This window comes from Nyctereutes procyonoides, unplaced genomic scaffold, assembly GCF_905146905.1.
Source record: "Nyctereutes procyonoides isolate TBG_1078 unplaced genomic scaffold, NYPRO_anot_genome, whole genome shotgun sequence".
Classification (NCBI taxonomy): Eukaryota; Metazoa; Chordata; class Mammalia; order Carnivora; family Canidae; genus Nyctereutes; species Nyctereutes procyonoides.
The window spans coordinates 30,326,714-30,348,054 of record NW_026575120.1 but is presented as its reverse complement, the minus strand read 5'-3'; the positions used below and the strand labels follow the sequence as shown (position 1 = coordinate 30,348,054).

The 21,341-nt window shown below is 37.8% G+C and overlaps 1 protein-coding gene across 1 annotated transcript in view; it reads right to left on the bottom strand.

Annotated features, from left to right (window-relative positions):
- MTPN (myotrophin) overlaps positions 1-19,749 on the bottom strand; it is a 53,794-nt gene extending 34,045 nt beyond the window's left edge. Inside the window, exon 1 of the mRNA XM_055335260.1 lies at positions 19,406-19,749. Within this exon, the coding sequence (XP_055191235.1) occupies positions 19,406-19,477 (72 nt within the window). The 5' untranslated portion in view covers positions 19,478-19,749. The remainder of the gene's footprint in view (positions 1-19,405) is intronic.
- Positions 19,750-21,341: the final 1,592 nt, after the last annotated feature.

The following is a 21,341-nucleotide window of genomic DNA, read 5'->3' as shown; positions in this document are numbered from 1 at the left end:
GAGAGACACACAGAGAGAGGCAGAGAGACAGAGGCAGAGGCTCTCTGTGGGGAGCCTGATGTGGGACTCGATCCCTGGACCCCAGGATCACGCCCTGGGCTGAAGGCAGACGACCATTAACTGCTGAGCCACCCAGGTTTCCCGCATCCATTACTTTTATAATCAATTGAAATAACACACTTGTTTTGAAAAAATACAACTAGAGGCTACTGCTTGGAAAATTTAGATTCAAACACTTGTTTTCTGATGAACTTTAAGTTCTGATAGAACTAAAAAAATGAATACCTTACAACTCACAGAAAAGGAAACTGAGAAAATAAATCCCTATGGCTAAAAAAAAAAAAAAATACAAAATGAAAGTAAGTTTAAGCAAAATAAATTCAAAGTCTAATGAAAATTTAAACTCATCAGTTATGTCAACAAATGTGAATAGGTTTAACTATCAAATTTAAAGATATAGAATGAATCTTAGATTTTGTTAAATAACACTGACAAAAAGAAAAGCAAACAAAAATCCAATGAGACACACACCCCAAAACAAAATAATGTAAGAAAATGTGAAAAATGTAACGAATGGGCAAAAATATATCAGGCACATATATCTAAAAAATTAATGAGTTTTAATATGATAAAGTTGAATTCAAGGCAAAGAAAAATACACGTGAAAAAGATGTTCATTTTACATAAAAAAAATGTGTATGTTAGTCATGTATCTAACTGAAAATAACTGACAAAAATAGCACTGTAGTGGGAGACTGTCTTAATAATCTCAGTCTTTGGCAGGTTGACTGAATTAATATATATTGAACTTTGTACTTTATAGAAACTACACCTTTAACTTTCAGTGATTAACGAAAGTTGACTATGACAGACCCAAGAAAACCTCAACACATTCTAAAGTTCAAAACCTTATGGAAACTATTCTCTAATTCCAATACAGTAAAACTAAAAATCAATACCAAAACTTTATATAAACACAAAATAGGTCAAAAACCCCCAAAGGAACAACAAAAAAACCCACACAAAACACACAAAACAGGGATCCCTGGGTGGCGCAGCGGTTTGGCGCCTGCCTTTGGCCTAGGGCGCGATCCTGGAGATCCGGGATCGAATCCCACACGTCGGGCTCCCGGTGCATGGAGCCTGCTTCTCCCTCTGCCTGTGTCTCTGCCTCTCTCTCTCTCTCTGTGACTATCATAAATAAATAAAAATTAAAAAAAAAACACAAAACACACAAACACACACACACACAAACACACACACACACACCAAAACCAATAGTAAATGTCCTAAATTACCGATGAAGCAAAGAAGACCTCAATACTGGAAAATCATTATTTTGAAAATAAAGTATTAAACTATTATATTAAAGGTAAGAATATTACTTATGAATAGACCAAAAACTGGAAAACCACAGCTTCTTCTGTGAGATGGTTAAATTAATTTAAAGTTACATGGCTTTTTAAAACCTATTATTTTATTTCACATTAGACTTTGAAAACATTTATTAGTTTGCCTAGATCTTGCAACAACAAAAATTTTTAGTATACTAATTCTGGTAACTTTCCATACTAGCTAAAAGGTAATGGTAATTTTTATGAATTTAAAAATCCATTAAAGAAAAACTGTACAGAAACATCATCCAATCCATCTTGCTTCCAAAGTAAATTAACCTCAGAACATCTGAATTCAAATTCTAAGATCTATTTTTCTAGTTTTATAAATTAATAATAAAATTTTATTTAACAGGGGCGCCTTGGTGGTTCAGTAGTTGAGCATCTGGCTTTGGCTCAGGTCATGACCTTGGGGTCCTGGGATTCAGTCCCACATCAGGCTCCCAAAGGGAGCCTGCTTCTCCCTCTGCTATGTCTCTGCTTCTCACGAATAAATAAATAAAAATCTTTAAAAAAAAAAAAAAAGTTCATTTAACAGAGTTTTCAATGCTTGAGAAACACCCCCCCCCAGTATTTATAATATATGTACACACACACACACACGCAGAGTCCGCTATTTCTTTTAGACTAATTATTCACAAACCTATTCAAAATACATCCTTATAAAAATGAGCATTCAGAATGAAAACAAGAATTTTCAGTGTACAGCACTTTTAGAACTGCAGTAAATCTCCAAGCCTTAAGTTTAAAAAATAAGTCTTAATATTTTGAATCAAAGTCTAGGAGCCAAAGTAGGTGTTCATCTTTCATTTTAAGCAAAAACCAGCAAACTAATACCTGGCTTTGGTGATACTGTGTAATAATTTGATTGTTTCCTCTTGAGTAACAAATTATAAAAGAAATAATAAGCAATGTTCTGTAGCAAATGTAAAGTCTTATAATGATTTAAATAACTTATTTTTAAATTATGAAGCCTGGAATGATTTTTTACATGACTAACTCAAAGTGGCTTGTCATCTATTTTTTTTTAATCTCCTTATCTTTTGTATTACACTGTAGAAGCAGTTAAAAGCATTTTAAGAACACGGAACATCCCTAATGTACACTGGGTGACTAGTCAAATCCCAAGACAATGTTACAGTCCCTCTCCACCTTCCCAGATTCAGATCCCTTTTCCGTCAGTTTGCTAAGGCCAAGATGAAGGTGAACTGGTTCTTGGTCTCTGTCTCTGTTAACACTTCATTTCCTGTTCAGATTTTGGATACTCTTTTTCCTGTCATTTAGTCTCCAAACGTTGCCTTTCAGCTCAAGCTGACACTCCTTAATTTGATTTTGATTTCATCTTCTGGAGAGAGAATATAACTCCAAGCTCTTTCTATGTAAACACTTACTATCATATGCACAGCTCTAGATCTTTATAAGTAAGACCTTTTAAAGCTTTAAAGATTTTTTTTCACTCACTAGCAATTTATTTGGTCAATTTATTCAAATATTCTTGAGCTCCCGCTAAAAGCGAGACATTATTCTACATGGTAGAAATGTACAGAAGTGGACAAAAAGACACAAGTTCATCAGGAAAATTAACAGCTGTAATTCACATAGCATGAGCTGGACTATGGTCACTGTGGTTCTAAAAGTTTCACTTTTGACACCAGGTATGTGCCAAGTCATACAAACAAAAATTGAAACTCCATCTATCTACTCCCTCAGTCTTTCAAAACCAAAAACCTCACATTCATGTAATGGAAATGAGAGTGTTTTATGGAACCAAACAGATCTACAGACAAATCTTGGCTCTACCATTTACTAACTTGGTTAACCTGGGCATATTACTTAAATTTCTTCAATTCTCATTTATCTAACCTGTGAAAACAATCTTCCATAGTGTTTTTAAGCCAAATGTTTATGAGAATTAAATGAGAAAATGTAGACAAAGCACCCAGCAAGTCATAAAATTACATGGTGGCTATTAGAATATTGTTACGTTTATTTGTAATACAGGACAAGTAGTAGGTCTTTGGTTTGCTTTATCTATATTCTAGGGATCTGTCATTTTAATCATTTATATGGTCCAGAGAGTTAATTTTTCTTCTGCTGGGCTGCTAGTACTACATCATTGTAAGAACAGCTTCTGAAAGTTTAAGGCAAATAAGGCACAAAAAATTAGGTACAATGATAACTTAAAAAAATCCTCTGAAGGGGCTTTGTGATATGAAGTGTTTTATTTCTAACAACCACAGTCCAAAGAGAGAGGAGTAGTCAGTTTACTTAGTCTAGTTTACTTTATATTTCTACTTTTCTACCTCCTCCTTTCATCAGATTTCCCAGCTTTTTTCAATATATGCCTTATCCACTCTAAATGGTTTTAATATGGAATAAAAATATACCTGCAAATATGTATATACTTTCAACAATTTCAGATTTCCTGTCCTTAATGGCAAAAATCTTTCATATGCATCTCCAAAGTGTGGTTTGGTGGGAATATTTACTAGATCTAGTATTTCTTACAGGTCTCTACTACACATTAGGTTCATTTGAATAATAAACATTCAGATTGAGATAACATTCTTTATAATATTTCCAAATGAAATGGTCATGTGACTCTTGCAGAGAACTCTGTCTTAGGACTTTTTTTAGGTGAAAATACACACGTAATTTGCTTCCTCTGATCTCCAAGATACCTATATGCTGCTGCAACTGAGTTCTAATGCATAAGTACATACTGTACTGTCACAAGAAACCAGTGTCCTCAAAAGCCACTTAACAAAGAATAGACTAAATTAGCATACGTGTGACTATTTTGTAGCACAGCATGTAAATTAATCCTGGACACCTAACTGATAGTAGCATGCAGTAAAACTATTGTATTTAACAAATTCTATATAGTTAGTTGAGTCAATGTTCCTAGGAATTAAATTACAGCTAAGTACTACCTTTCCCTACTGTGAGTTCAGAATTTCCCTAAGACTGTGGTATTTAATATTTTTATAATGACGGAGCCTTTTGAGGATTGGATGAATGCTAGGGGCCCTCCTTTCCTACAAGTGCCCCTCTGTCCTCTCTCCCCTGCCCCTCGAGGTTACAAGTCCTTGCCTTAGGGTACAACTTTGCCAAAAAAAAATTACATAATATTGTACCGGTGACATTAGCAGATAAAAAGTACCAGAGTTAGAAATGACAACACAGCAGTGGATTCAAATGTATAATTTACCAATGTGGAAGAAAGGAAACCAAAAAGATGATAATAAGGTAGATGGCACAACAGAAAGGTAGAATGTCTGAGAAATATATAATCAACTTGTTCTTAATTCTATATATTTTCTACAAAGTTAACAGGAAAGGTATGACACACTAAATGCATCAAACTTTAAATATTATAAATATGAATGCATTTCAAAATAATGAACAATAATAATACGCATCATAAACATTCACTTAATGTGCACCTATTTAGTAAATAAATAATAATGCATCCACAGAAAACATTTTAAATTGTTTTGAAGAATAGTTTCTTACTACTATTTAAAATCCTTACTAGGCTGATCCTGACCAAAGTAATCACCTTCTAAAATCTACCAGGATCAGTCACCACACACATGTTCCCAACTGGGTTATTTTCACTGACAAAATTACGACAAATGCTAATAATTTCAACATACTTCAATGGTAATGATGCCTGAGAATCTGGCAAAAAGTTTTCTTTGGAAGAAGAAATTGTTCATAGTAAAAAACAAAACACACTTACTTTGTTTAAGGATGAAAAAATAAAGTTCTGTATTTTTAACATAGTTATCTGAATGACTATGTTTTTCTGTCTCTGGGATTCTTAGAGAACTATTCAAGGTTTTGGAAGGATATATTCAAATTACAAGTTCATTTTCATTAATTTACTTATCAGTATCACACAGAACTAATGAAAATCAAAACGTGAATGAAAAAAATTTTAAGTGCAAACATAATGTATAACTGTATTTTTAACAGAAGTGTTATACATCTACGTTTTTTACTAATAAAGTTTTTAAATGAAAGCCCATGACAGTTAAGAACTGAAATTTTTAAAACTTGTAGTTAAATCCAATTAATTAACATATAACGTATTACTGGTTTCAGAGGTGGAGCTCAGTGATTCATCCATCTTATATAACACCTGGTGTTCATATTACATCACCTACCCTCCTTAATGTCCATCACCCAGTTACCCTATCCTCCCAACCTCCTCCCCTCCAAGAGCAGAATTTTTTTTTTTTAAGAAATTTTTATTTATTTATGATAGTCACAGAGAGAGAGAGAGAGAGAGGCAGAGACACAGGCAGAGGGAGAAGCAGGCTCCATGCACCAGGAGCCCGACGTGGGATTCGATCCAGGGTCTCCAGGATCGCGCCCTGGGCCAAAGGCAGGCGCCAAACCGCTGCGCCACCCAGGGATCCCAAGAGCAGAATTCTTATAGTATACTTCCCCATGGATATACCACACAGAACTTTTAACTAAGTTTTTTTTTTTTTTTTTCAAAATGGCTACTTCAGTCATTTAAATTAGTTTTATATAGCTGATTTACTTATTAAAAGCTCACCTTATTTTTCTGTCTTGGAAGGTTTTAAATCAATCAGTTACACTTGGAAATTTTCAGATGGAAATTAGCTAAGTATTAACATTTTTACTGGTGGTATAAAATTAAAATTTTAATTTAACAGAATGCATGCATTTATATGAAGATAGACTACCAAAACTTAAAAACTCCATTCAAAACATTATGGTAGTATCTCAATTTGAAAAAAATTAATATGATCAAAAATTAGTTTCATTTTCAAAAAACTAATTCAGGGTTCAACAGGTGGAATTTATTCCTAAAATCTTATGTAGCCTGAGAAATATTTTGTGTCTGGATCCAATGGTTTACATTCCTAAAGTATGTATCTGTAAATAAACCCATGATAGGAAGGGAGAGGGAAAAGGAAAGGAAAAGAGGGGGCAGGAGAGAAGAAAGAGAGGAAAGAGTAACTAACTCAGTTCCTACAATTTTAAGTGTGACCTTTGAAGAAATCTATCGAGTGGGAAGAGAGGTGGTGTATACATTTTCTTAAGATTGTTTTTCTGTCACCATCATACATGAGTGACAACTTGAATATATGTTTTATTCCTAACAGAATTGCCTGTTTCACTGTTTTCCAGTACTATCACAGAAAATAATCTAAAGGTAAGATGATTTAACCTCTTAAAATTAATGTTACTATTCTGCCCATAAGCATACAGACTAAAAGAAAATCTTCATAGTTAGTCACTTAAGTCAGGATGTGTCACGCTCCTCATTTATGTTTACTGGCTTTGAATAAAATGTGAGGACCCTCCATTTCCAATTTTGGATGTTCTTTTCAGTTGTGAAAATTTGTATTTCTATTTATCAGTTCAAACTTGTATGCTCTTCCCTATCTTTTGCTGGTTCAATCTCAATGCTTTATATATTGTAATAATCTTCAATTTTTTCCATCTATGTACTTCATTTGTAGTTCTAAAAACTTTCAGTGCAATTGATGGCAAAGAATACTCTTTTGGAATCAGTCTGATTAAATCTTGCCCTTCTACTGGCTAACTGTAGGATTTCAGTCAAGTTGCTTCATTTTCATTTCTCTACATATAAAATGGAGATAAAGCCTACCTGGGTAGACATGAGATTAAACAGCATGCATCTCTACATGCATAGTATCTCATTTTGTAGGACCATACCTGACAGAGAGTAAGCACTCAGAGAAGGCATTATGTTCCCATTATCTTCCACTTTGAATTTGATGTTCTATAGCACTGATTCTCTGCTCTACTGTAACCAAATATGACTTTTTCTTGATTCTTATCGCAGTCTATTACTTTTACATGGTTGTATGATTCCTTAACATATTTGTATATTGCTTTTTAAGTTTTATTCCTATGTCATGTTTTAAGTAGGAAAATAATTTATTTAGAACCCATACAACTATGTTAATTATTGTTTGTTCTGTATACCCTTTTAACTGAACCTACTAAAGAACATGGATCTTCAGAAAATATTAATTATTGTATTCCTATGCTTACTGGATACAGTGACTGCTACTAAAGGTACTCAAATGATATGTGCTGAATGAATTATGAATGAACCAGAGAAAACCGTACTATGCAGTCTTCTCTTTCACTTCCACAGTTTGGAAATCAAGCAGGGTCTTGGGACTGGCATTAGGGCTAGAGAGAATAATCCTGGAACATTTTTGGTGAAGGATGACCTCTGATGGCTAAAAGATTTTGTAGAATCCCCTTTCAGTTTAATAATCTAAATTAGTTCTTGTTTGCATGTATACAAGTAATGATTCCTAATTTTCATAATAAGTCTAAGCCTCTTGCCCAAGGTACAAATTTACTACAGAGACTCTGCTTTTTCTTTTAGAGAATTTCATTCAACCTCTTTCTTTCTCATTCCCTTATCTACACATAGCTTTTCTAAGTCTTGTTATTCCTTCAATATCTTTAAATCAGAAAAATTTCTGAATCATATTTTTGGAAATGTTGAGCCCCAAAGTAAGTATTATATTTGATCATACATATCATTATTTTAGATCTTAAAATCTCAAGGAGAAAGAAATAGAACTGAGTTTATTAGACAAGCCAATATTGCAACTTCAGTGTTACAGAGAAATGAGCAAACTCTGATCTAAGGGCCAAATCCAGATTGCTGCCTGTTTTTGTAAATAAAGTTTCACTTGAACACAGACATACTTATTTGCTTATATATCATCTATGGCTGCCTTTGCCTAACTGCATAGATGAATAGCTATAATAGAGACTATAGGTCACATAGCCTAAGAAAGCCCTGGTCTCTCTAAGACTCCTCTTAGGAATGGAGCTACATAAGAACAACAACACAAATAGCAAATATTCACTATGTAGTTACAATCTGTACAATACTGCTTTATTGAATTTTACACTATTTCTTAAAGATTAGATAAAACATCTGAATTGGTTATTATTATAATCCCTCTTTGCAGATGAGAAAGCTAAGGTTGGTGAAATTAAATAACTTGGTCAAGGCTAGTAAGTGGTAGGATTGGGATCAAACCCAGGTCTGTTGGAATCTAAAGTGAAAGTATAATTACTCTTATAAAGAGGGCTTTAAAGTAATAAATACTAAGGGTGTTTTCGAAGGGCTTAGTTTGCAGTGAGATAGCTTTCAATTTTATTGGTTTGATGGTCCATGTGCTTTTTTTTCCCCCATGTGCTTTTTATATTGTTTTATGTGGCATTAAGTATGGATTTTAATATCCGTTCATTGATACCAATAAAAAAGCAATGATGATTCTTTACAAGATGCAAGCATAAAAACTACCTTTACTTTTATTGAGATCTATGGTTTTAAAAGTTCTCTACTGAACTTCTAAAGTGATGGCCATGAGAGGTGACAAGTGAAAGCTGGTATTCTATCTATATAACTATTGTCACTATTGTATTCCACACCTATGATAATAGTGTGAAAAAGCTGGACAAAGTTTACCAGTTTAAAACAAAGCCTTTGAAAACTTAGCTATTTTCAAGAGAGGAAATATGAAGGAACATCATTCATACATAGTAAGAGAACATCTGTTACAAAGAAATATACAATACAACAAAGGGAGGAGGGTTAGTTCCTAGAATACCAATTCAACCTAAACTTAACTATTTCGCAGATAAAATACACGATAAATGCTGGAAATACAAAGAAAATTTCTATCTTCAAAAAGCTCACAGCACAAGAAGGGAGGATAGGGAAGCAAAAATTAATATGGGCTTCTGAATTACAAGCAGCAAAAACCAATTCATAATGAGGAACAGGAATGGAATGTGTTCAACAGGTATTAAAAATCTCTCTCAGAATTACTGGGAAGGTTGAAAAACCAAGCTCCATAAATGTGCAGGCATGAAGGAGGTTTCAAAACAGGAAATAAAACCAAAATATGACCCAAGAAGCACCTAGGCGCAGAAGAGATGCCACAATGGGCATACCATTACTTCTTTTTTTCTGCAAACTGCATATTTTATTGCTGCTGCTATATCCTTTATGTCGCCTGAGTCTTTATATCACCTCCAGATAAAAGTATCCAATTATGGTTATGAGTTTTGGAGCCATTTCCTAAGTGTAGGCAGGAAAAAGCAATGTATTTGTCCTTTTTGGCTTTTATTGTGGTAGGACTTGCATTTCATCAAGATTCATACTATGTAAGAGAGAACTCCTCAAACACTAGGAAGGGCCTTCAAATTCTGGGAAGCCCCACCTCCCAAAAGATTAAAGCCCCACTACAAACACTGTATCTTAAATCAACATCTGAAATATCTGGAGGGAGGTAGGCTGTGAGTTCTCAAGTTTGAGAGGCACTATTCAAATATCTAAATGGTAACAGGTAACACTTCTACACAGGCACTTTTTTTTTTAACCAGTCATTAGACAAAACTCTTTTTGAACATTCGAAACTTAAAGGCAAGAGAAGAACTCCACAGAACAAGATCTAAGTTTCTTAAGCTATTTTTTTTCTAACTCAAGTCCAGGGACTTTTCAGTCAAAACAGGAGCTCATATCTCTTCAGTTAAAGAAACTCTGCACTATAGCATCAACACAGTAAAAAAGTTCCATGTTAGATACCACATTGGCATAAATAAGCAATTAACTGCACAAACAGGCAATGCTAGGCAGAACAAGAACTTTAAAAATAGATAGAAATTTACTGAGCAGATAGGGTGGGGCAAAAAAGAATATTGCAACAGAGATAGTAACTAGTATAAAGTACAAAGTACTTTATCATAAAATACCATAGTTTAGTTAAAAAAAAAATAAGCACCTGTTCTGGTTCCAGGAAATTGCTTTAAAGTCTTAATCCTAATTAGCAGTATAATCTGGGTCAAGCCCTTTAGTAATTTTTCCTCATCTACAAAATAAGGGAGATGGACTAGGTGATATTTAAGTAGTTCTGCTTCTAAACAAACATATAGTTGTTATTATTATGAATAACAATGGCTAACATTTCTTGGCTAACACTGCATGCCAGGGAAAATGGTACACAGTTGATATATATCAAGTAGATATTAATAGCCTCATTTTTCTCTAGTTGAGGAAACCCAGGTTCTGAGCAGAGAACTAACTTGCTCAACACGTCCCAGTTAGTTAACAGAGCCAGAGCAAGAGGGTTTAATTCCAAAGCCATGAACACTTTGGCTAAAGTCAACAATGAAATTCTAAATTCCCTAAGGACACTATCTATTATAGCTTCTATTATACTATGGGCAAAGTGTTTATTATCTGCAACCCCCTTTCTTAGATATCTAAAATTTTCAGAAGGTGAAGAATTTAGACCTAAGTATCAAAATGTTCATTATTTTATATAGTCAGAAGTCTTTTTCTTTTCTTTTTTTTTTTTTTTTAAGATTTTTATTTATTCATGAGAGAGACAGAGAAAGAGGCAGACACAGGCAAAGGGAGAAGCAGGCTCCCTACAGGAAGCCCAATGTGGGACTTGATCCTGGGACTACAGGATCAGGCCCGGGACTGAAGGTGGCTCTAAACCACTGGGCCCCTGGGGCCGCCCCAAATAGAAATCTTTTCAAAATATATCCTACACATCTCTGACTTTTTACATAGGAGAAAAGTGGACTTAATTTAAACTTTACTTGAAGCTCAAGTTTACATTCATACATATTAATCACTGTATTGCCCTCTAGAACTTTAAGGTAACATGACTCGTTGCCCCTTCATTTTCTAGGGTCAGCTTATGTTTTGTTTCTTCCTTCAATGCTTTCAATAATCACAGCTCTACCCTGCGTAGTGTTTTGTGGACAAAAAAAAAAAAAAAAAAAAAGAAAGAAAAAAATCAAGCTTTGAAGCTGTCAGAACTATTAATAAAGATACAGTTGCAAAAAAAAAGTTGATTTCAGTCATACTTCTCATTACAAGGTAGCATCTGCTATAGTACCTAAAGTAATTCTTAAATATCAATTCAGCTGTGATTTGATTATCTAAACACATGGTTTCAAATACTTTGATACAGAATATTCTCATACTGAACCATATCCTCTGATCCTAAAATACTTCATAAAGAATTAGAACCTAAAGCATTATGTTCTTCAGATTACATGGTGCCAACATGCTAGGAAAAAATATATACTGCTTATGGAGACATAAAGGATAAAAGTGAGGTAGTTTTAAAAATGCTCGTATTTTCCCCAAGACAAGAAAAAAGGAAAAAATCTTAAAGGAATGCTCCTGCAAAAATTCCAAAGAGAATACAAGAGAAAAATGGCTCTATTCCATACTAAAATAAATTATGAAATAATAATTTAGAGTAGTAGGGAAAGAGGAATTACACAATAAATGATATGGAAACAAACTGTCAAAAAACAAACACTTCAAAGTAAATAACAGAAGGATCAAATACCTAAAATACAAAAAAAAAAGGGGGGGATGTCTGGAAGACCAAATTTATCTATAATCTTATAGAGAAGAGATCTCTGTAAATAAAAGATAATATCCAAGTCACAAATGGGGGAAAAATGATCTATTTACCATATAAAAAGTAAAGACTGTTACAGAACAAAATAGATGAAGTCAAGAGACAAACTGCAAAAAAATCTACAAGAAAAATGATAAAAAAAGAACTTCCTTAATTTATAAAGGGCTCATGCAAATCAATAAAAAGCCAACTACCTAATAGAAAAATGAACAAAAATATAAATAAGAAATTGGGCGGGGGGAAGAATACATGTGCTATAAAAGTTCTGATGTTTTATTTTCTTGTTAAAGAAACGCAATTTGAAGCAAGAGATCATTTTTCATCTATTCAAATGGCAAAAACTAAAAAGTGTGATGATGCCCAGTGCTGCTGATGTTGTGAGGGAATAATCAGTCTTGTGTGCTTACTGATATATGTCTAAGTCAGTAAAACTTTATCAGGAGGGTAATACAGACACAAAAGCTATCAAGGTATATATACAAACGTAATCACGAGAGCACTGTTTAATTGAAAGAATAAGCTGGAGAGGCAGCCTGGATGGCTCAGCGGTTTAGAACCGCCTTTGGCCCAGGGTGTGATCCTGAGACCCGGGATCGAGTCCTACATCAGGCTCCCAGCATGGAACCTGCTTCTCCCTGTGTCTCTGCCTGTCTGTGTCTCTCATGAATAAATAAATAAATAAATTCTTGAAAAAAAAAAAAAAAAAGAAAAAAGAAAAAAGAAAAAATAAGCTTGAAAAACTATTTACCATAGAATACTAGTTAAATAAATTATGGTACATCCATAAAATAGAATACTATGCCCTCCCTACTGGAAAAAAAGGGGGAGAGGGATGAATAAATTTTGTTGTGGAATCCAAGATAAATTATTAAGGAATTAAAAAAAAAAAACAAAGTGTGGAAGTACATACAAAATTGCTCTTAAGTGGGGAAATAGATGAGTGAGTTTCTGGTGTTTCTCTGAAATTATGTAGAATTGTTAAAAATGGCTCACTGTTCACAGAGACCAGGAAGAAAGCCATAGCTGTTGCATTTTTTTAAACTGTTCCTGAATTAACAGGAATTTAAAGTTCATTTTAAAGTTAACAGGAATTATCTAGATAGAATTTATGGGGCAATTTTTGTCTTTTTAATGCTTTTCTGTCTTAAAAATACCTAATAGAACCTGTACTTTAAAGAAACTACCTGGGCAGGGGAAAATGAGCAATGGGGGACACTTAGTTTCAATTTATTTTATTCAATACAGTGTTATCTTTTAAATATTAAAAGCTTATATGATTTTTATAATCAAATCAGCTTTAATATAGTACACTTTTAACAGTCTGCACTAGTGCAAGGATAACGTTTAAAATTTCAAATCAAAACACTATATATAGCCTATAGACATGGGAGTGAGCACTAGACTTCCAATATAAAAAAGATCTTCCTGTACATTAAAAAAAAAAAAAGACTAAAAGAAAAGTGTATCTATACTAAACTTTCTATATCTTCTGAGGGCATCTATACGTATACAAACTGATCTATCTGCTTTCTGACAGAGTCACCAGCCCTGGTACAGAAAGGGCAGATATAGTGACAGATCGTTATAAGAAATAAACTGGTAATTTAAAAAAAGGAATGGAGAGAAAAGGAAAACTGCTTAAAATGAATAAATAGCAAGATATTAAATTAGGATTGCTTTTAAATTGCCTATTTTATTAGGAAAGTGAAAAGCAAACCTAATAAGTCTCGCAGTTTCTAAAGATTAGAGTTGATACTTTTCTCAAGTTCAAGAGATCCTATCCTTTCAAAGGGTGCACAATTGTTGCTTTTCAAAGCTATCAGAGTGTCAAAGGCAGATAGATGTAATTAGAATGGGGGCTAGAGAGGGAAAGGGAACCACAGAGAAAGGGAAGTTAAGAGACCTGATGTATTGTATTTCACAGTAAGTGAAACAGAAGCACAACAAGAGAGTACATATATCAACCTGCTGGAAATTATATGGGACTATTTATTAATACAATTCATGAGCATTCACTTCTGGGAGAGCTGGATCCTCAAAATCTATCACAAAGCTTACCTCTAAGTAGTCTCAATGGATACTTACCATCCTGCTGTGATTATTTTTAACATTTGCATACTCAGTAAAACAGTACCCCCTGAATCACACGGCATTCTTGAGAAACGAAGGCCAATGGTATGAAGTATAATAGCAAAGAGCTATGAAGTTAGAGTTCAAATCTCAGCTTCACTAAGAACTTTATGACTGTAGACAAGCTATTTAATCTTTGCTTCAGTCACTTAATCTTTAAAATGGGGGCTTAACAACATTAACTATGCTCATGGGTTGATGTGATAAGTAAATGAAATTATATTTACACATGGCATCCCAATGCTCAAATAAAATTTTAAGAACATACTTTTTGAGAAAAAAAAAAAAAGAAGAAGTTCTTATTCAGGAAACCACTCTGAATAGAAATTCCAATACTTTAGTTTACATTTGTTTCTTAAGGTAAAGAGAAGCAATTTAAATTTTTCTGCACTGTATAGGTCATAATTAGGAATATAAATTCTAAGACTATGTGACTACAGAGGCACCTGGTTGGCTCAGTCAGTAGAGCCTGCAACTCTCTGTATGGGGGTTGTGGGTTCAAGCCCCATGTTGGGTGTAGAGATTACTTAAAACAAAACACACACACACACACACAAAAAAAAAAAAAACCCAAAACTGTGTGTGACTATAAATACAAAAGTTTCCGCAAGCTATCAACCAACCAGTCTTCTTATAGAGTACCTTGAGCAAAGAGAGCCTCTACTGAGGAGATAATAAAGTTTGTAAGAGATGTTGTCTCTATGCTATTTCCGTATTATTACAGTTAAAAGTGTTTTAAATTGTAGGCATTTTCTATGTCTTTATTCATAATCAGAGATAACTTGTGCCTACTTCTTGCAAGCCCCTTTCTTTTTCTTAATGTGCTGATGCTAAGCTACTCTGAGCTAAGAAACCAGATAACCATTTCAGGGTAGACTGATATGGTGTAAAAAAAAGGGGGGTGGGGCGCAGATTCGGAGAGCCCTAGGTTTAAATCCCAGTTGTGCTACTTACTTTGCGACCTTGTTGAATTGCTTAACTTCTCGAAGTTTCAATTTCTTTACCCTTAAAATGGGTATACTATTAGCTATACTGAAATGATAGGGTAAAAAGCAAACGAAAACTTAGGTAAAGATCTTGCAGAGTGTCTTCTAATACCTGGCAATATAAATCACTCTGTCAATGGTAATCATTATCATATAAGCTAATGAAGTATGTTGAAACTGTAGCTAAGTCAAGAATAAAAAGAATTTCTCAGAACATATGCTTTTCATGTGTGAAATTCCTTGGCACTGTACGGGGGATACAAAGATGAAAAAGAATATAATATCTAAGCTCCAGAGGCTCAGAGCCTAATTAAAGACAGACATGTAAACAAAGTCACAGAAACTTGATAAGTGAAACAGCAAAAGCAGCAGTGCACCAGTTGAAGGCAAATGTTTTTCTGGCAGAAGTGTATTTAAGCTCAGAGGATAAAGAGAAGCTCACCAAGTTGGAGGTGAGGGATTGAGGTGAGCAGACTTGCTCAGGGAGGATGAAAAGGGCACATGTAAAGGTATACAAGTAAGAAACAGCCTGGCGTGGGTCTGGAGCAGGGGGTTTACAGAGGGGTGGTTTAGAAAGGCAGGCATGGGCCAGATCCCAATGGCCTACTCTCCCAAATGGAGTAGCTGGCCCTTTTGAAAATTAGTAACGGGGAAAAATTAATAATGGGGAATCACAAAATATTTTAAGGGCAGTGAAGGAGGTTGGCTGAAAAAGATAAGAGTCTCAGAATTCACATTACAGAGAGATCTCCCTGACCAAGATGTGCAAGTTGACCAGGAAAGAGAGGAATACTAATAGTCACGGAAAATACAGTTCAGGCAGGAAAGAGGCAGCAACTAGTGGAAAGTAGCAGTGATAAGAACGGAGAGTGAAGAATGGCTAAAAGGGACGAAGTGGGTTGTCTTGACAACACTCAGGAATTGGGGAAAATCCCCCAATTTCTCATCTGGGCAAGCGGTTGGGTCATGAGGTCATTAGTCAAAATGGCAACGACAAAAATGAAAAATCTCTGAGAAGACAGTGTGGGCTCAACTGGACTTCATGCGAACAGAGCCATCCTTTAGGCTGACTGAAGCCCAGGTGGAAGCAGAGCTAACTCCAGTGGAAGAAGTGAATGTGAAGGCAGAAGTGGAAGACGAGGCACAGGTAACGTGACCCAGAGGAAATACACAGATTGGAAACGGGGCCACAAGTATCTACTATTGCTGCTCGTGAAGATCTCACTCACTAGCTTTCACTTGTTTTCCAATTGGACAAACTGAATTTCATGTAAGTGAGATGTTACTTATGGTTTTCATACTTCCTCAAAAGTATGCAAATTTTCCCACACAAGTCTGCTGAAGGTGGATGCTTAAGTTTCCTGAGCACTGTGTCCGACCTCTTCGCTATCAGGCCAGGCCTAAGAGAGTGCTTGGGACCTGACACATGCCCAATACAAATGAATGAACTAACCAAGTGTGGTCGGTCCGGAAGCCAAGCTGTCTCAGATATTGTTTTAATGTTACAGATGAACATTTAATATGGATTAACCTAAAATTTTCTTTATATGCTGCTTTTTCCATTTAGAAACATACAATTTTCAATGATTTGGGGGCTCTGAACTTATTTTTCAAAGTTAGAACTCACCACAAAACAGCAAATTGTGCCTACCCTTATTTCAGATTTCTGTACATAAGTCAACAGCAGGTAAAAAAAAAAGTGAAATCACTGACTTTTTAAAATATTAGTTTTAAAAAGGGAAAATCACCTACAGATCCATTCTTATATACTAACAATGTGAGCAATCTTCATAGGAGTACTGAGGAGAGTATTTTAAAGACTGCTTAGAAGGAAAATTAGAGGAGTCCAAACATTCCTTTATGTATGTTGTTTACATACACTTACCTAAATAAATGTACATTACATAAACTCAAGAGTATCATCATGAGGGTTGGAGGATGAAAAAAATGAGTCAAGAGTAAGCAGGGAAGATGGCTGCTGAGCAGAAGAAACTATGTCACAAGCACCTGTGAATGTGAATAGCACCATAAGGGAACTCAGGAAAAACTGGAGTGCTGGGTTTTGGTGGTTTGGTTTTTTGTTGTTATTTTTCATTAACAAAACAAAAGATACAGTAAGAGACTCAAGTTATTCAACAAAACTAAGGAAAAAGCTTGTTTTTCATAGGATTACATTTCAGTCAAACTTTTCAGATAAGCCAGTTAATACTTCCTTTTGCTTTTCTTTGAATGTCTAGCCTCCCTCTCATGCACACCTTTTTTTTTTTATTAAAGATTTTATTTATTTATTCATGAGAGACACACACAGAGAGAGAGGGAGAAGGGGGCTCCATGCAGGGAGCCTGATGCGGGACTCGATCCCTGGACCGGGATCAGGCCCGGAGCCTAAGGCTGGCACCCAACTGCTGAGCCAACCGGGCGTCCCAAGCACACTTCTTTTGGTAAGAAGAGGCAGTATGGCGGTAACAGGAAAAGAACAAAACCAAACTGCACATAATGACCTGATTTTAAAACTTAAAAAAAAAGGGGGGGGGGATGTCGTACTGGAAGTAAGATATCCTATGCTTTCACAATTACACTTTATACTGGGAGAGACTGCATGCATGGAGCAGTTAAAGAGCCTAAGTCTTGGAGTCAGCAGTCCAGTTCTGGCTTAATCATTTGTCATCTCTTTAACTGTGGATTTTTGTCTTAAGCACTCTGCATCTCAGGACTCCTGCCTGTAAAACGAGACGAATAAAAGGACTTCACAAGACTCGCAAGGATGATATAAAATAAGGTACCAGGAAGACACCACATAAATGGTGGTGTTTCTGTAGTTGTAAGCTCCATTAGTACCTACCAACTTTCCCTACTTCAAGTGTATCGCATAACCTAGCTTTTACGAAACAGAAAAACAAAAAGCCCACTCCCTTCCAGAGCACTGCAGGGTTCCACCACTGGACAGTGCACCAGGGACTGGAGTGTCCCCGTAATTTCTGCCTTTCAACCTTATGTGGAAACATCCAAGGGTTTCAGACTACTAGCTGAGAAAGCAGTGAATGGTGCTGTGCAGACCCACTGTGAATAACTAAACACACATCCTGCGTACTGGGAGGGGGGTGGGTGGGGGTGGGGTGGAGGCTAAGTTGTAATGGTTCATTATAGACTAAAAACTAGCAGCGGCTTGCCCTTTGCACAATCCTGCAAGTTTTGAGAAACTCTGCTTCTGCTTAGTTGCTTCCTGACACAGGTCTGGAAAGAAACACAGCACGCCGGGGGGTCGAAATACCCTTTGAAGAACTAGAACCTAGATCCCGTTCTCACGCTTTTAGGAGGTGAGCAAGATGCTATCCACGGTTATGTCATAAAGTCACAACTTTTTTTTTTTTTTTTTTTAAGAAGCAAGATGCCTCCCCTCCACGGTTATGTCATGAGGTCATACTGTTTGCTTTGGAAGGTCCCTTTTTACACTTAACCGTATTATAATCGCAGGTGGGTTCTCTCGTGACTGCAAAAGGCACAGTTTCGGGGCGGGGGGGGGGGTTGCCCCCGAGGGCAGGCCAGCTCGGAATTTTAAGCCTACCATTCCGCCACGATGCAGGGTCGATGATGATGATGATGATGATTATTTATTATTATTATTTGGCGGGGGAGTGTTTCGGTTTGAGATGAGCACCCCTGAAACGGCACACTCCTCAGTGCACGTTCCAGTAGTTCAGCGGCGGGGGTGGGGTGGGGTGGGGTGGGGTGTGCAAACCAAGGGACAGACACGGAGGAACTGAAAAAGTGACAGCATGCTTCTTGGAAAACACACACACACACACACACACACACACACACACACAAAACAAAACTATTCTGATCCAGGTCAGACGCTCCACCCCTGCAACCAAACACCTAATCCCTGGGAGTGGGAAGGGGGGAAAAAGGCCACACCCAGAGTGAAGACTTCAGAGGGAGGCCCGTACCAAGTTTCAAGATTGTAGCCATCGCGATTTTCGGTACTTCTTTTTTTTTTTTTTTTTTTTTTTTTGCCCCTCATCTCCCTACCCCCCTACCCCGGTCACGGTCATTGACTCCTTTAGATTCTCAGCAGGCTCAAAAGTTCAAGAAAACGTTCTCCCCCGATTCTGATCACTGGGGGTTCCTCCATTGGGCCACCGGCAGGTCCAAAAGATGGGAGAATTGACCCCCCTCCCTTCTCCCCTCCCACCCCCCCCCACCCTTGCCCCCCATTCAAAGCAGGATCGAAGGAAGTCCGGCCTGGAAGAAAGGGGGCCAGACGCCAATGACCAGCGCTCCGGGTGGAGGGTGGGTGGGGGTCTGACCCGGGGTCGCCAGCCCTCCCCCTCCCCTCCCCCAGCTCCCCGCAGCTCCCCCGCCTCCACCCGCATCCCACCTCCGCTCGTCGCCGCTTTACCTTGGCCACGTAGTCTTTCACCTCGTCCAAGTCTCCGTTTTTCAGGGCCCACATGAACTCCTTGTCGCACATCGCTGCAGCGGGGCGGGCCGCTCGGCCGGGCAGAGACGACGAGGCGGCGGCGGCGGCAAGCGGACACCGCGGGGCGACAGGGAGACAGGGCCGCGCGGGGAAGGGAAAGCGGGGGAGAGCCTGCCAGGCGGGCGAGGCAGCGGGCCGCGGCGACCGCTGGGGCGGGAGACAGAAAGTTCTCTGGCGGCCACCGGGCCCAGCAGAGCGGGAGCCGCCTGGCCGGAGAGGAGCAGGAGCGCTTGCACTTCCGGTTCACTCCCTGCGAGGATCCTCCCCCCACTTCCTCTTCCTCTTCCCCTGGGCGGAAGGCCCCGCCCCGACGGCCCGCGGCGGAGCGGCCCCCAAGTGCGCAGGCGCGGTGGGCGGGCCGGCCGGCGAGCGGCGTCCGGGGGCAGGGGACGGGGCCGAGGGGCGGGGCCTAGGGCCGAGGGGCGGGGCCGAGGGGCTCGGATAGGCTCGCTCAGGTGGGACCGGGATGGTTTCTTGCACACCCTGCGTGGGAAAAAGTTGTCCTTTAAAACGCAACTTTGGAGGGCATCTTGCTCGCCTTCTAAAAGTGTCCAGTAGGAACGTTTGATTTGACTTCCTTCCTTTCTCTTTTTCTCTTTCTTCCTACTTTTCAGCCCCCTTTTTTTTGGGGGGGGGGTCCCTTCCCTCTCTCCTTCCAGAATCAATACCATCCTTTGGGCTCCTACTCTATGCCAGACTCCGCTAGGCCCTGAGGATGTAGTAAGAGAGGTGGAAGGAGACAATGCCTGCCTCCAAAGACCTCTTCAATACTTAGGGTAACCGTGTGGGGCAGCCCGGGTGGCGCAGCGGTTTAGCGCCGCCTTCAGCCCAGGGCGTGGCCCCGGGGTCCGGGATCGAGTCCCACCGGCTCCCGGCATGGAGCCTGCTTCTCCCTCTGCATGTGTCTCTGCCTCTTTCTGTCTCTGTGTTTCTATCTGTCATGAGTAAATAAAATCTTTAAAAAAAAAAAAAGGGATAACCGTGTAAAAATTCAGTGTAATAGTATAGCGTTTGGAGGGGAAGACTCCGGGGGGGGGGGAATTCAGTGTGATGCCATAGGGCAGAGCAAACCCACCCTCTTCTGGTACAATCTGTGTGTGTGTGTGTGTTAAAATTTCCTCTTTGTTCGTGTGTTTCTTAATGGGTTGAAGCTTCGGGGCCGTTCCAGTGAAGCTGATTCTATCCTTCCTGGAGTTTTGGTGTAACACACCTTGGGGGATGGCCTCCAGGTGAATTGTATCCCAACCCCAATGACCGAGACATGCATGCACACAGGAACATTAGATCCAATAAAAACTTACTGGAACTACTATATGTATATACAAGTCTATTACTTATGACCCACTAAATAAACCAGGCTACTAAGTATGCTTGTGATATAGCATAGGGGTTCAGATCATCGCCTCTGGAAGCAGATTGCTTAGTTTTGAATACAGGACCCAACCTTCAGCTAATTTTGTATGGCAAAAGTTATTTGATCCTCCTCTGTTCACTTTTCCACATATGTTGAGTGTGAACAATAGTGTTCAAGAAATGCAATTTTTTTTACCGATTTAGAAATAGTAAATGGAGATAGATTTGAAATCGAAAGAAAAATCAAATGTTTAACAGCCACGTTGATTAATGTTCTGTTCATTTGACTTTCTGATAATTAAAAACACAGATCCATCTACCTAATTGTGATATATTTCTAGAAACAAATCTCAAGGAGTAATTTGTGAGGCAAATCCTTAGAGCCCCTCTGTCTTCTCAAGCTCCCACTCCCACCTATGTAATCTTTGAGTTGTATCATGATGACAATTCTTGATTTATATTTATATCTCTAGCTCTGACTTCTACTGTGGTCCATTCTTAT